Raw genomic sequence first — 16,034 nt, forward strand, 5'->3', positions numbered from 1 at the left:
TTGTGAGTAATAACACTCAGTTATTCATGTATGGTTTATTATACAAAATACAATAGAGGGGAAAACGAGTTGGGCAAAAGTTGGCAAACAGTGTAGCACATTGCTAAAACAGATATACAAGTACACTTTGTGTGTTTTCAGTTGTGGGGCTTGAGGAGGCTCTTTGGGTTGCCATCCATCTAAGTGCCAGTAAGGTGAGATCACCAGGACAACCAACAAATACAACTGTATTTTAATAGTTTGTTACATTTTCATCTTAGATAAGTTCCACGGCAGACCAGTTATTCATTTTATTTATTATTTTTTTTCTGGACTTTCCAGTTTCTTCCATTAGTCTTTGTATCTCTACACTTCATTCATTTTAAATATTTTTAAATAAAAAATTTTAAACACTCCAGTTGTAATAGTAATCCTCTTGCTATAGAATTTACTTCATTCTATCTAAATTTTCCATGCCTATATATAAATATACATACTATGACATTATTTGACAAAAAGAAAAATATGTGCAACAGCTAAGGAATGGTTAAAAGAAATAGAAGCCACAGCAAGCAAAAAAATTTACATTTTAAAAGTTCATTAATGATACATAGTTATACATCATATATCTAAAATTAAAGATATACACTTTAGGGCCTCCCTGGTGGCGCAGTGGTTGAGAGTCCGCCTGCCGATGCAGGGGATACGGGTTCGTGCCCCGGTCCGGGAGGATCCCATATGCCGCAGAGCGGCTGGGCCCGTGAGCCATGGCCGCTGAGCCTGCGCATCCGGAGCCTGTGCTCCGCAACGGGAGAGGCCACAACAGTGAGAGGCCCGCGTACCGCAAAAAAAAAAAAAAAGATATACACTTTATAATGGCACCCATTTTTAAGTGAAATATTTCTTTTATTTCTTTTTAACCTTACATGGAAATATATAGAAAATGGTAAAATGAAACTATTTATGGTAATGTTGAATAAAAATACTTATGAGGTAGTCAAATGGTATTTTTTAAATTGTAACAGTATTGTCTAATAAAAGAAAAGAAGTTTCATGTCTCTCAGTACTCATTTTCTATATCAGGCATCATCATATACAGAGCAATCAGATGATTGTTCAAAAACCAAGTAATTCTTTCTTTTATTACTAAATTGCTGCAACACAAGAAAAGGTCACATGGTAGAGTGGCATTCTGCCAGTGTATGACAACTCAGTGATTGTGATTTTTCAACCGTATTATTCTGAGGACACTGTGGTAATCAAGAACTATCCATAACTAATGTATAAATAACTGCTTGCTTATCTCTACAGTAATCCAACTCAAATTATATATACACAGCAAAAGCTTATGATAGAAGGTAGGAATGAATATTTAAGGGTATATTGTACATCAGATCTATGTGTGTAAATATGTTTATAAAAATATGTGTGTGTGTACATACATAACACACATAAGAACTTTTGTGTCCTACAAGTTTGTGTCTATTATTTGGTACCTAACATGATCTTTGCTTCTGAAGCTACTTTTTACTTTCTAATAATAGTTTCCTTTTGATCAGTGTTGTTCATCCAGAAATTACTGTCTTTAAGTGGCTTTCTTTTAGACAGACACCTTAGTTTACATGAATGTGACATTTATATTGGAAAGTTGACCACTAAATAGTCTAATTTACACACTTTTCTTTAGAAAATTACATTGGATACTTAAGCTTAAGATGCATAATGGATAAAATTTTCAGCATGGTTGGAACATATCTACTCTTTTTTGATCTAATCACTAATGATGGTATAATCAGTAGAGATTTTGCCATTCAAAAGTTATTTTCTGAATTATTGCCATACCCATAATATTTTTAGATTGTGTGAATCATCTTTGTTACTTTTATCCCTACCCTGAAAAATAAATGAAAGAGGAATGATAGATCAGGTAAAGAATTGTTTCAAAGTGTATGTCAAAGATTATCAAGGTTTAAAAAAGATTTAACTCATTCTAATTTTAGGTATGGATATGTGTATGTATATGTTTGTGTATATACACATTTTTAAACAAAAGCTATAAATTCACATCCACTTTAAGGATTGCCATTTACTTAGCTTGGTGGTTTAATTTATTAAAATCATTTCTATAATACAGTTATTAAAAATATTTTCTCTCTTCAACAGCTCTTTTTCTGAGAAGATAGTAAACTGATCAACTATTCATAAAGAGCTCAGTTAGAAGTGTCTCTTAACAGAGTCGTAATTTAGGCATACGGAAGGATTTATATATGTATTCATAAGGAAATATCTCCTAACTGGTTTTTGTTGTTGTTGCTGCTGTTGCTTTTGTTTTGTTTTGTTTTGTTGTTACCTCTTCTGGTTTCCGTAAATCCATCTTTTATCAAAGTATTGAGGTTTTATTGGTTTTTTTAAGTTTTATCTCTATAAATGTAAAGATGAAGAAGACAGCTTTTAAGGGAAAAGGCATGGACTTTAGATTCTTGAGGTTGTTTTTTGTTTTGCTTTTTTAGTTCTCTTGTTATCTATGTCATAGAGTATTGAAAGTTAGTAGCAAGTGATTAGGTAAAACATCAGAAATATATAACTACAGCGAAGGCTTCTTAAAAGCAATTGCTATTAAATAGTTTTCTGTCATACTACCAAGGTTCAAAATGTTCTTTTAGAAGGTGTACTTGGTGAGTCTTATTGATTTTGACCACTGCTGTTCATTTATCAGTTTAACCGAGTTTTGGCTCTTAATCACATCTTAGTACCCAAAACTTCTAACCTGAAAAGAAAAAAAGAGAGAAAACTTTGTAACTGGCTTTCTGACAATGGCAGGGAGTGTGTTAAACCAGTGTAAAATTCAATTAAACTGTCTAGCCAGGTTTTTGAAGCTGAAATGCAGACCCTTTCTGTTAAGCTTCTTATTTTCCTGTGACCGACACCAGTGGATGCTGGGTTATGCCAAAACCAACAGGCTGTAAAGTACCTTGTTTCATGCTCCCAGCTGATCAATATTTTTATTTTCCAGGCTTGCCCAGAAATCTGGAGGCAGTATCACCTAACGGTAAGTAGAAACACCTTTTTTATTTTCCCCAAGACCCAGCCTATTTACCCTTCTCTGAACTGCTGACCATAAAATATAGACAAGCATCTTCTACTGGAAGATAATAAACATCTGAAGAGTTTTTGTACTGAGAAAGCAATAATACACTTTTTCTCTTCTCCCCTGCCCACTCCTCTATCCTTTATCTTCCTGCTCTTAAAAGATTTTGATTGTTTTTTATTACATCATTTAACGATTACATCATGGTATTTCTCAGTCTTCCTAGACCATATTCATTAAATTAAAGGGGAGAAGTATGCTAGAAGCAAAAAAATAGTAGTAATCCAGCATCTTTAAAATGTTGTATCTACAGTCCACAAGCATACAGTCCACACTATCTTCCATTATCATTTTTCTGGCTTTACTGAAATGTTTACACATATTTTTCAGTGAAGCTAGAAAAGAACTTAGTGTATCTTTCATATAGAACAATTCAACTGTCATATCCTTAAGCTTCTCTTGACATTCAAAGTGTATAAATATCTGCTTAATACCATTAAAGTTATTTAATTCTATGGTTTCCTTTTAGTGTGATTTTAGGCTAAGTAGGAGCAAAAAAAATAGTTTGCTGTGGAATCAACTGGTTAATGCTCAATATTATGAAGTCAGTTTATTTTTATTATTTAGCTTAAATAATTTCAATAATTCACCATAGCCCTACTCATCATTTCTTTTAATGTATTAAATATGTTGTGCTGAGCAAGAGACAACATTAAAAAGTACTCTTGTAATTATACAGCTATGCAGTATATTTAAAAGCAGTTCTTTAAAGTTTAACTTATTAAAAAGTTTTTGTTTATAGGAGACATAGTAAAAATAGAAAGGGCAGAGTTTCTACAAAACACGTCTTCTTACTGCTCTCCTCTTATGGAGTAAAAATAAACCAATAAGTAGACTCAATTGTGCCTATCACAAGCGCAAGAAGTACATCAGGTGGCTTGTTTTCACATTGTTATCACTGTTTAATTTGTTTAAAGATTCTCGGTAGAAAACTGTAATTCTTTAACTATCCTCAGTCCCAAATTGAGTTTTGTTAAAAATCTTTAGTGTTATCCCCTACTCCAAAAAAAAATTTAAATAAATACATGCACATGCGAGCGCACACATAGACACACACACGTTACACATATATGTTACAGGTGTAACTCATATGAATACATTATGTTTGTGTTAGGGTAGCACTTTTTTTTTATCCTAACAGGCTATGGTGAAATTCTTAGCCTAAATTTAATTGGAATCCAATCATGTATTACACTTTTCAAGATCACAGTCACTCTTTGTAACTGTATAGCAAGTTTTTCATCAACATTTTTTTTAAGTAATAGCCTAATGGATTTGACATTGCATTAATTTTCCTTTTTCCCCTAAGTTAGAAAATTCCAATCTTGAAAACTTAAAGTATAGAAAGTACTATTTTAAAGCCATTCTTTTCATTATTTGCACCTGCATTCTTTTATATAACTGTCATAGAAGTATAGAAATCAGTGTTTAGTATAACAGATATTTGAAGGTTCATTTAATATTGTAGCTTTTGAAAAACATAAATTGTAAAAAGAATAGTTGGGGGAAAAAAAATAACAAAACGAATTTGCCTTTGGGGAAATTACAGTATATTCTATCTATAAGTTTAACAAAATCATTTTGAAAAGTTTGTCTTAATTTGGAATCCTGATTAATTTTTCAAAATAATATTGAAATAACTATCAGAATTCATAATTATCAAGTTTAAATTAATAATTAGTAATTAAGAGTTAGTTTATGGTGCAAGTATAAATGCAAAACAAGTATATTTATAAACATGTACATCTATATCAATCCAGCAAAATAGCCAAATAATTACACATATAGGAAATATCCTAATGTGTGCAATTGAGCAGTATTTAATCTTGAATGAAAGCAAGATGCATGATGAGTTTAGTCATCTTCAGCTCTTTTACTAGGCGATGGACTGCCATCTATTGACTCATAGTAGCCCTCACACGTGAATGTGGCGTCAATCAGGGCAATGACCGAGTAATAAAGCCCAGGTTAGAACTGCTATTGTATATTCATTTAAACCAATCTTCTTAAAACTGGGTATTTCTACACTTAATCATTGATTAATTTCTTTTTCTAACCAAAACATGCCCATTTCTTACCCAAAATGAACTATGCTTTTTGAGGGGAGAAATTGATTTGTATATCTAATTTGGAAATGTCTACATTTAAGAAGTTTTCTATTGCTTTTATCTGACTCTCAGTCAGTGAGAATAGAAGGATATTTACACAACCTAAAGTTTAGCTACTACAATTTAAGGGCTATCCAGGAATCACTTCCTTTAAAAAAAAAAAAAAAAAGTCTATAGGTTAAACAGAGTTTTATTTCTCAAACACATAAGAAAGATGGTAAGTTGACTGGTGTAAATGGACCTGTGAAATCAAATCAAATCAAAAATTCCTTAAAACACACTTTCCTCATTCTGAAATAAGAGGAAAATTTAAAAAGAGAGGTGTTCACTATTTTCAGCAATTTCATGAGAGATCAAATAAAGTCTCCTTTACAACTTATATCTGAATAGAATAGCTTTTTAACCAGACTTGACTAGACTTCATTAATAAAAAAATAAGACCATCATTCTAAACGGTACATGCTAATAAAACTCTAAGACACTACATATATTTTTGTATATGTACGTATGTATCCATATTATAACAGCTATTTGGCCATGTCATTTTTCTTTATATATTTTAATGGCTATAAAATTATGTCATGTAATTTAATAACTTTAGATTACCAATTTGGAGACCGGCATGGGAAAAAGAAAAATATATGATTTTTATTTAGCAATTAAACAATTTCTCCAAATAGTTTATGTATTTACCTCCTTCAAAAAAGTTTAGAAAGTTTTTAAAATCTTCAGTAATATAGCACTGTTCTTATATTTTAATTTGTTACATTTTCAGATTTTGGTAAAGCCTAACTTTGAATATTCTTTTTCATCTTTCAGATAACTCATTCTAGATAAAAAAAAATTTCCCTCTTTAACTATTCAAGAAGGAAAGTCCCTTCCCCCATCCCCTGTCATTTCTAGTCTCATTTATATTAAAAATCCTAGGCCAAAATGGCCACCAACAGAGTTTTACAACCAGCAGAATTTTTAACTAGTAGAGGCTATAATTTGACATGCTTTGGACATTTTGTTAATCTTGTTTTTAATCTACTTAAAAAAGTTAACCAAGAGTTTGCTATTTGGGGGCCGTATGTATTAAGAACCAAAAAGGACAATACATCTTTTATGTTTAATTTTGCGCTTGGATTTCTTTGTGTGCATTGTTAAGATGTGTTACAACCTACTACCTTTTATTTTAACTAAAAGTTTAAACAGGAAGAAAATGTAACCTTTTTGGAAGAATTAAGTTTTAAATGTTTCTTTATATATAATGTTTGGAATGCCTAGAATTCAAAAAGTAAAATACTTGCTCTCAGGGACATGGAGCGGAGTAGTTTCCTTGTCTTCCTTTGTAGTCTAGGAAAGGCTTGTAACCTGAGTTTACTAGTAATTAATAGTAGTCTTACCTGAACCAGTTGAATACCAGAGTATATCTTATAGACAATAATTAACAATATCATTCCATCTTGCCACTCAGTTTTCTCTCCTTACCTGGAAACATCAATTTAGAAATGTGTTTTCTGGATTTTCACAGTATGGAAACAAATGTTACTCTCTAAAACATTCTCTGCCATACCATAGAATAGGTAACCCTAAATGTCAAAAGATTTAAATTTAATTTTAGAACTATGTTTTACAGTCCAGAAGGAAAGACTGAGAAAGTGGAATTTGGTTATAAGACAATAGCTGTACAAAGGGCTTTATCCTGGAATTATGATGTAAGTTAGGGTGGGTAACAATTTTCTACCTAATACTAAAATGGAATATATTTTACTTAACTTAAAGTGAGAAAAAATTAAAGAGTCTAAAAGAGTTTTAAAAAGTCAGCCCAAGCCAGAACCTTTTCTTTTCATGGACAAAACTCCTGTCTGTCTCTCTTCATTGAATATATGTTGGGAATCCTAAATCTCAGAATCTGAGAGCTCCTCGGCTACATAAGCAGAACTGCAAAACCCACAAGAACCCCATCCACACAGTAGATATCAAGAGATAGGACTTTCTTTTTTCTTGTGTGTGTGTGTGTGTGTGTGTATCAAAGGAAATAGAACTGGTTACATACTGCATTTTAAAATGTCAACTACCTCCAAATAGAGTGAGAACTAGGCCTCACTCTATTTTAGAATTATTTAAATAAACTTTTTCTTCCTACGTTTTTTTGAGCCCTGGCATACAGATTATCACAAACTAAGACTTTATAAATTCATTTTGGAGGCTCTTATTTTTGGTTGTTCAATTCACTTTGCCAATTTCCTTAAGAACTGGGAATACTCTTCTTTAAATTGTAGGGTTTTTTCCTCTATGTCTTGAATCACTGTGGTTAAGTGTTGCTATTAAGATATTACATCTCTGTCAAATTTTCAGAGTTTTAGTTTTTATTAAAAATGCCCTTAATACTAGAACACTACTGAGGTGAATATAATCATGCTCTGAGGATTCAGATGGTACATGACTATTTTGTAGTACCTCAGGGCCATCTTTCCATTGTAGTACTTATAAAGTAAATCACACTGCTTTCTGTTTCAAGTTACTTTGATGTCTGAATAAAAAGAATTTTCTGAATAAGCATTGATAACTTATTTTTCTAAAACTCCATCTGTGATAACAGAGATAGAAATACATTTGGACAGTGACCAAAATTTTTAAAGATTTTTTTCAAATGGAAAATTTATGTGAATGCTTTAATTTTATTTAAACATTCACCTCGTTCTTAAAGAATTTAGTGTCAACATTTTGCTAATAACTTTTTAGTTCAGTCTTACCATGTTTTGAATTTAGTGTAAAAGATAATTACTACATTTACAGAATAGGTCAACTGATTTTTTTCACTAGCATGTTGGACCACATTTGCTAGAACTTATCGTTGGAAGCAATTGGAAAATGCAATTTCGAAGCAAATGAAACCTGGAATTATCAATCTCAATAAATGAGATTCATTTAAAAATAAATACAATTTGCCAAATCATCAAAAAGCAATTTTCTAAAGCTTCTGTAAAAGGAAGGGGAAAAAAGTGAACATTGTGAATTATAAATGCATATGTTATTTTTCCTCTCACAATGTTGCCTCAGATCTCTAGACATTGTGTGTATACAAACTTGTTTTTGAATGGGAGTAGAATAAAATTATTATATTTGAATATAGTTTATTTCTATTTATTGAAGCACATGGGAGAGCCTTCATATTTTCATTTTGTCAGAGAAATATTGAAGTGTCATCCCTTTCAGAGAGAATGCCCAACTTATTTGATTTCTAATATTTTAATGCAAAAATTAATTTGTTTTAAATGGGAAGTCAATAATGGAATATTTTGAGTGGTTGTTTCTTGTTTTAATATATTTAAATAATATCAAGTGCTTTATGAAAATAATTCTAATGTAGATTTGCTTTATGAAAATAATTCTAATGTAGATTTAAGTGTTTCAGATAATCAAGCAATGAAAAGTATGTAGCATTCACACAATTTAGAAAAGATTCTTTACAAATGTTTTGACCTACAAACAGCTGTGTTTTTGTCATTTTCTAAATCTTTAATGTCCTAATCACCCATCATTGTAATTTCTATTTATTTTTTATGTAGTACATGTTGCTAATAATAAACTAATTGAATCTAAAACTCTAACAGCAACTTCCTTTCTTCAATTGACAAGACAATCCCTGTGCTTATTTATATGCCCCTTAGTGGCTGGCAGCAAAGTCTGTTACGTTTAAGACTTAACATATTTACTGTATGGACTTCAAGTTTTACTTCTGTTTTAAAAATGTAAAGGAATTCCTGTTGAGGTCTTTATTTTCTTGCCTGTTAATAAATGTTTCTCCTGAGGATGATAGAAAGATGGAAAATTGCATTTGGACTTTTGTTCAAATGTAATTGAACAAAATTTTCTAACTCTTTTTTTCTTTTCCCTAGTTATGTCCACCTTTACTTACAAAGGAATTATAGTTAGTTATTGTAGGGGCAATTTCTTCTTGATACTTAAATTTTGTGGTAATTATATTCCAATTTCTAAGTGTTTATAATTTTAATATATATATAACATTTTAAAAATATTTTCTTTATTTTCCTTAAAAAACACATACATTATTCATATAATCCCAAAGAAAACTACGTTGTTTTTTTCCTTGAAGCTCTACACTTTGAAATACTGTCCCTGTTATGACAAAAATGAATGTAAAACAGGTAGCCTGAGAATTTTCAAGATCCGTGAAGTTTAACACTGAACAGTATATAATAAATTAGAGTTCAGAACTCTGAAATGTTGAATGGTGCCTGTTCTTTGTCATGTTAAGTACACGTAAAGAGCATACAACTATTAGGTAGAATAATTTTAGCATATTCAAGTGATTATTTTTCATATGTACTTTGAACGGGTGATTCATGTATTCCTTAAATAAATATACTCCAGGTGATTGAGCTTGTCATGATCTTCTCTGGACATTTCAGTGCAAGAATAAAAGTAAAGTATACTGGACCAGTGATATTTGTATTAAGCATTCCTTTTAGTAATCATGCATGTGAATGACATGGTAGATTACAATAATTCCTAACAGGTCTTAAGTATTTAGGAATCACTTAGTCATTCACAGTCATGATCAACCATAACCTTTAAAGGTTTTGGTCAGTCATTTGACTAATCTGCAGGAAAAGATTCCTGAAAGAACCCCTTGAGTTATTGACATGAACAATCTCTCTGAACTCATGTTACATTTTCTGTTATGGTATAAACTACAGTTATAAACTTAAGTTGAATTAAGTTTAAGGTTTTAGAAGCAAAATCTCTTAAAAGACTAAAAGTTAATGAATTACTGATAAACTCAATCAGATTTTAGACTTGAAATTCATTTGCCATTTGATCCCCACATGCCAGAAAGTCATGAGAGTCATATTTTTGTACATTTGTAAATATTTTCTTCCAGCTATTTTGAGTTCGGCAGTGGTCCTCCAAGACCAACAACTCTGGTTTTTTAGAAATATCAAAACTATTATATGAAGAAAAATGCTTCATGTTTAGAGGACATTTAACCAAAAATATATTTTTAGTATCTTTGGAATTAAAATAGATCGTACCTTAATTGGTGTACCACTACACTGGCAGATCACATTTCAAAAACAAATATTCAATGGGAATGTTCAGAAATTCATATTAGCTTTGTAAAAATAATTCACTGTGTGAATCAGCTGGTAATAAAGCTATCTCGATATTTTAATTCCATTTTTCAAAAATCATACAAAATTGAATCTATTAGCTAGATTATAAGGTCATCTTTATAATGTGTAATATATCCATGTCTGTAAATACCCATTTTACATAAATATTGTTCCTTTACATATATTTGTGGATTACCCACATTTCTTTTCAGTTAGGGGAACTAAGTTTTGGTTGTTCCTTAACTTCATTTATATAATAAAATCTCAATTCTCTCTTTCTTGGATCTCTCACATTTCATTTATTTGTCTTTATACCACATTTCCTTCTCATTTTACTGAAGTCCTTAGAAAAATGTGCTATAAAATTGGGCTGAAAGGACAGACTTATTTCTGAGGAAATTACTAAGGAATATTTTTTATCATAATATAGGGGAAAGAATGCCAGCTTTGGGATCAAACATTGGTTTAAATTCTGGCTCTTTCATTTACTAGATGTGCAAACCTAGTTAAAATATTTCCCTTCTGAGACCCTCAGTTTCTTCATCTGAAAAATGGGTATAGTGCCTTCTAGAGCTGTTATAAGTATGTAGTGAGATAATAAATGTAAAGTACTTAGCACAATACCTAACACTTAGCCTGTGTTCAACACTCTGTGAGCTCCAATACAGCAAACCCACAAATTCCTCACTCCTGTAGAGATAGCAACTGGACTAATAGCCCAAACTCAGATTATGTATTGTGAAGCCTTTTATTTGCCTACGATGAGGAGATCCGTAATGACCCCTTTACTGTCTGTTTCCTAAAAATTTTTCCTCTTTATAGCTATTGAAATTAAAATCCCCACAAACAGTGTCTTTAGTTAAAATTATTTACCTCAGTTTTCATTTTCTAGTTATTTATGCTTGTCTTTCTAGAATGTAGGTGAGTGACTTTTAATTAAATTATAGCAAACAAATTATTTTCTTAATTTGATTTGCCTAAAAATCATTATAAAGACTTTTAAGAGTAGATCACAAACATATTTACTCTACTTTCTCTTTCAGTGAAAATGACTAAATAAAATGTGTGCCATATAAAGATATAATGATATCATTTTGAAAAAATATATTGTTAATAAATGTATAATTCTTAGGTGGTAACTTCAGTGTCATCTGAATATAGTCATTTATCATAACCAAATATAATACTTTCTGCTAGTGTTAGAGGGTTTATGTTAATCAGGTGAGAAATGAAACAAAATAGCATATCAGTTTTTTGCACTTCAGGTAAAACTGCTTCATGGCCTTCACATGACTGATGCCAGAAACCAGCCTGATTTCACAGCAAAATGTTGAGTTATAAGAGACTGTTCAGTTGTTTTGCAATCTCCCACCGTATTCTCATATAGGTCCAGCAAAAAGGGCAACACAAAATTAAGCACTTCCTCAGTGGATGTGATTGGTATTCTTTCAAAGAGCATTCCTATTCCATGTTTGTTCTTTAAGACATGTAGGAGCTACGATGGAGCATATTGTAAAAGCAGAAAAGCATTACTTCCCCCCTTTAAACAGATATTTACAGCTGTGGAATTCTCTACCTTTGTGACTGATGGTTAAGAGTATTTCAGTAGAATAAGCACGGGTGGGGTATGGGGAGGGGGAGAAGTATGTATTGTAAGTCGTGTGGAGTTATGGCAAAAATGAAAATCTCGGGGCTTATTTGGATCCCGTGTGTATTAGCTAATAAATATAATAAAGCTGTGGTTCTTTTATTCTACAATTTTTCAGTGATAGTTTATGTGCAATTGTATGCAAAATATACAAGCAGATTTGAATATGTTAAGTCCTGCGTGTGGTTGGTAGATGTATATTAATGTGGTTTCTGTGTTTTATAGTCTACCCCAATAAACATTCAGATAAAATATCTATGGATTCACACATGTATGTGTTCTTCTCTTTCCCTTCCCCCACATCATGTCTCCATGCCCTCCTCATCCCTCCACCCTGCATCAAAGCTTGTGGTCGTTTTCCATCCATGTACTAAAAGGTTCTTTGTAAACCAGGCCATTTGTCCATCATTGTTTGGGGTCCAAACAGTGGTAAGATACCCTGTCACCGATCCCTCGTACTATGAATGGCAGCTCCTCTCCGGACAATTGGCGGAGGGGCCAAGAAATATTCCTGAGAGGATTATTTAACCTTTCAATTTAGAGGGCACAAAGCCTGGCTGATTAATGAACTTTCTGATGGGCGCTGATAAGCGGATCTATTTCTTTATTTCCCCTAAAAGTGATTCCTTCTCCTGTCCATATTACTATAATCTTAAACATAAAATGTGGCAAATAGATTAAAAAACAGCACTAAAGAGTTTATCTGGCTGGCAAACTGAAGGAGCTAAATTAAAATTGGTAATGACATCAGTGGCTCAGCCTCATATATGGTTTTTAAATGCACTGTGTATTTTGAAGAGACTTATTCTCCAGTGTGACTGGTAATGACTGCTTTGGGTGCAGAGTCTGGGGCTGGCTTCTGTTATCCCCCCCCACCCCCCAAAAAATGAGTTGTGTTATCTGGATGGCTGCAGACACATACGCATCCCCTTTTCTCACTGCATGGGCAGACAAGGTCGATAGCATTACAAGGTATTTGTGGCAGTGCTTGTTTCAGTTTTCAGAGCTGCCAGTTTCCAGGCGGATTTGAATTACAAAAGAAGAAGCTGGCATGAAAATTGAAAGGTTTTATCGGCTGGTCTGAAGCCTCATAGCACATTGCTTATTTATGCAGTCCATTTGCACCAGGAAATATAAAAAGGAAATACATTTTTAAAATAAGGCCATAAAGACCCAGATATGTTTAAGATGGCAAATAAAATATAGATACCTATAATATCTTTCCAGGAAACGATTTTCACTTAATGTTGCACATTACTTCAGAAGAGCATTTATGTTGCTGTCATAAATTTGTGCGTTTGTGTCACTATGTAGGTAGTCTCTGGGGATTAAGAAGGAAGCCTTTGCTAACTTACTTTAAAATTAAAATAGACGGAGGGATAGCTCTGCAGTTTGAGAGCTACATTGGATTTATTTAAATAAGGTGGTAAATTAAACTTAAACTAACATTTTTGCATTCCATGTAAAATTAGCTATGGCCCAGTGAATAAATGCCACTACCTTTGGAGAAAATTGGGATACTTTTTAAGCCATGAAGATTTAGAACATTCAGGGGGTGAATTACTGTGATCCTTACTGTCTTGCATATGTTCATTGTTCTCTGCTTACTGAGGTTTTCTTTTTTGTTGTTGGCTTTTTTGGGGGGTAGGGGTAGAATGTCATTTACAAAAAGAAAAATCATAAATTAATAAATTTAATAGCTCCTTTTTATAAAACTTATGCTTCATTGATTTTAGTCTGCAAATATATTGGCTTTCAGATTTTGCCTAACACTTAACATTGTGAATATATAATCTGGTTGGGAGTTATACCAACAGTTTGCCTCTATTCTTATTACTGTAACGTAGTTTTGACTTGAAAAAGATACAGTCATGTAACCCCTTACACTCTAGGTTACGTAAAATGAAGATATAAGTATACAAACATACAGTACTTCAAGGACTTCAATAACCACACTAGTCATTTGCAACCTTCAACCCATTGGCTTGTAAAACCTAAGAGTATCCAAAAGAGGGGTAGGGAAGAAATTACATGTACATAGGAAATATCAAATCAATAAAGCAACACCCTTTATTCTGCTGCAATTCAAATGAACACTGTTTTAGAATCTATTTTCCAATAAAGCAAATTACTCTCTGCTAAACCATGAGAAATGCAATTTTTTGCAATTTTCGTTTTCACCAGTGTCTGGTACCTTTCTCATGTTTTCATGACCTGGACTAATTACTTCATGTAGTTTTTTTTTAACAGAGAAAATATCAAAAGCATACATGTCTGCTGCATGCTAATGTTGTGCTGTACATTTTTTCATGAATTTTCATAAGGATTTTTTCTACATAGCATGTGTGGCTTAATGATGTAATCACCCGATAGACTAGAAAATGCTCCAAAGGAGACGTTCCGGTCTGTTGTGTACATAATACATGTTTCAAAAATCTGCCTAATTAAGGAATTACCCAATGGATTGGGAGTCTGTTGGGTACATGACAAAGTTTTTTAATACATAAAAAATATAGGTATATCATTATATATGGTGCTTTTAATGGCATTTTTAGGATGTAGGGGAAATTAGTAGCAATGTCTACTGGAATACAATTGAATTCTTTCTTTTCACTGAGGAAAAAAAGCTTAAAAATCTTCATAAAGGAAGCTTTGTTTTAAAATAGTTTCAAAGCCTTTAGCTTGAGGAGAGACTTTCTTCCCCGAATTTCTCAGAGGGAAGTAATACTGTGAATATTTGTCAGAACAGTATGCAAATGGAAGGCTTTGTCTAAAATCATGGGTGCAATAGACCTGGAATTCAGATCCCCAGGTGTGAGGACCCACCCCAGAAAAACACTGAAAATGGAGGACAAGACATTAGCCTTTGTACCTTTGGTCATATGGGATCGTTTTTTGCCTTTTCAGACTCAGCTTTGGTTCAGTTCACTGCAAAACTATTTGCCCAACTTTAAAATTTCTTCCTTTGATTCCTTTAGGCCCCAGCTGTGATTTTCCTTGAATATGTACCAGTTACATTTCTGTTGGCATTTATATTGTGAACAGTACCAAAGGAAAGGTATTGTTCAATACCTTTGGTATTGAATGGTATTAGTGAGTTTATTAAAAGAAGAAATTGGAAATATTTTTGAAAGAGTAAGGTAGTTTTCAAACATGAAAAGCATAATTGATTTGAGAGGTGTATATACAAATGTGACTTGTTCAGATGGACTGGAGCTAAGCTCAGTGCTTTATCAATGTTACATTTTGGTCATTAATATATTTACTTCAAGTACTTAATATATTTGCTCTTTAATATATACTCATATAACAAATTAGATTAATAAAACACATATAGTCTAGTCTTTAAGCATATGTATGATTTAAAAAATAAGTCTTTTGCATTCACAAGAGTAGAAAATTCCCTTTAGTTAGTGCAATTGATTGCAGATCGTATATAGTAATGAGCTTCAACTAGATACAAGCCCTCATTGGATCAAAGTCAGTTTAGATAAGGGCAGCCCAAGGTCACAGAGAGTGATGCCCAGCAGGTCATTTGCATAAAAAATTACTGTTAGAAATAGGACACTGAGGCAGCTCTGGCGTTTTGATCTCTTGGCCTTTGTCATGGAGATTCCTAGTAGTGAAGGGAGTAAGGCCAGTGTCCTAGATAATGATTAACTGTTTTAATGGCATTCATTCATTCATTCCGCACTAACTACTCATGCAGAAAAAAGGGTTATGTAAAATGACATTAGAAGAAAATCATTTGTAATCGTTGCATCGGGCTGCACTTTGAGGAGACATTAGGAGTAAATCCGTGGCGTGGTAGGCTTATGCTTTATCTTCTGATATTTACTGAGTTTACTGGTGCATGAAAAGCTTTCAGCAAGAATAGCAGATGGGATGGACCTTTCATAGGTAACGCTATCTACCAGGTTATTACTTCTATATATTGATAGTAAAGTAATCTCTAAGATATCACCCTACAAATATAGATTATTTAAATGTCTGTAACAAAAAAAAAAGATCTGCTTTCATAAATA

The 16,034-nt window shown here is 32.4% G+C and overlaps 1 protein-coding gene across 1 annotated transcript in view; it reads left to right on the plus strand.

Annotated features, from left to right (window-relative positions):
• Window positions 1–16,034, plus strand: part of ZCCHC7 (zinc finger CCHC-type containing 7) — a gene marked incomplete at its 5' end in the record, with an annotated part of 236,629 nt that overhangs the window by 203,962 nt on the left and 16,633 nt on the right. The window contains one exon of the mRNA XM_079707247.1: window positions 2,993–3,028. Coding sequence (XP_079563373.1) covers window positions 2,993–3,028 — 36 coding nt within the window. The remainder of the gene's footprint in view (window positions 1–2,992; window positions 3,029–16,034) is intronic.

Source organism: Hyperoodon ampullatus (assembly GCF_949752795.1).
Source record: "Hyperoodon ampullatus genome assembly, chromosome: 6".
Taxonomy (NCBI): Eukaryota; Metazoa; Chordata; class Mammalia; order Artiodactyla; family Ziphiidae; genus Hyperoodon; species Hyperoodon ampullatus.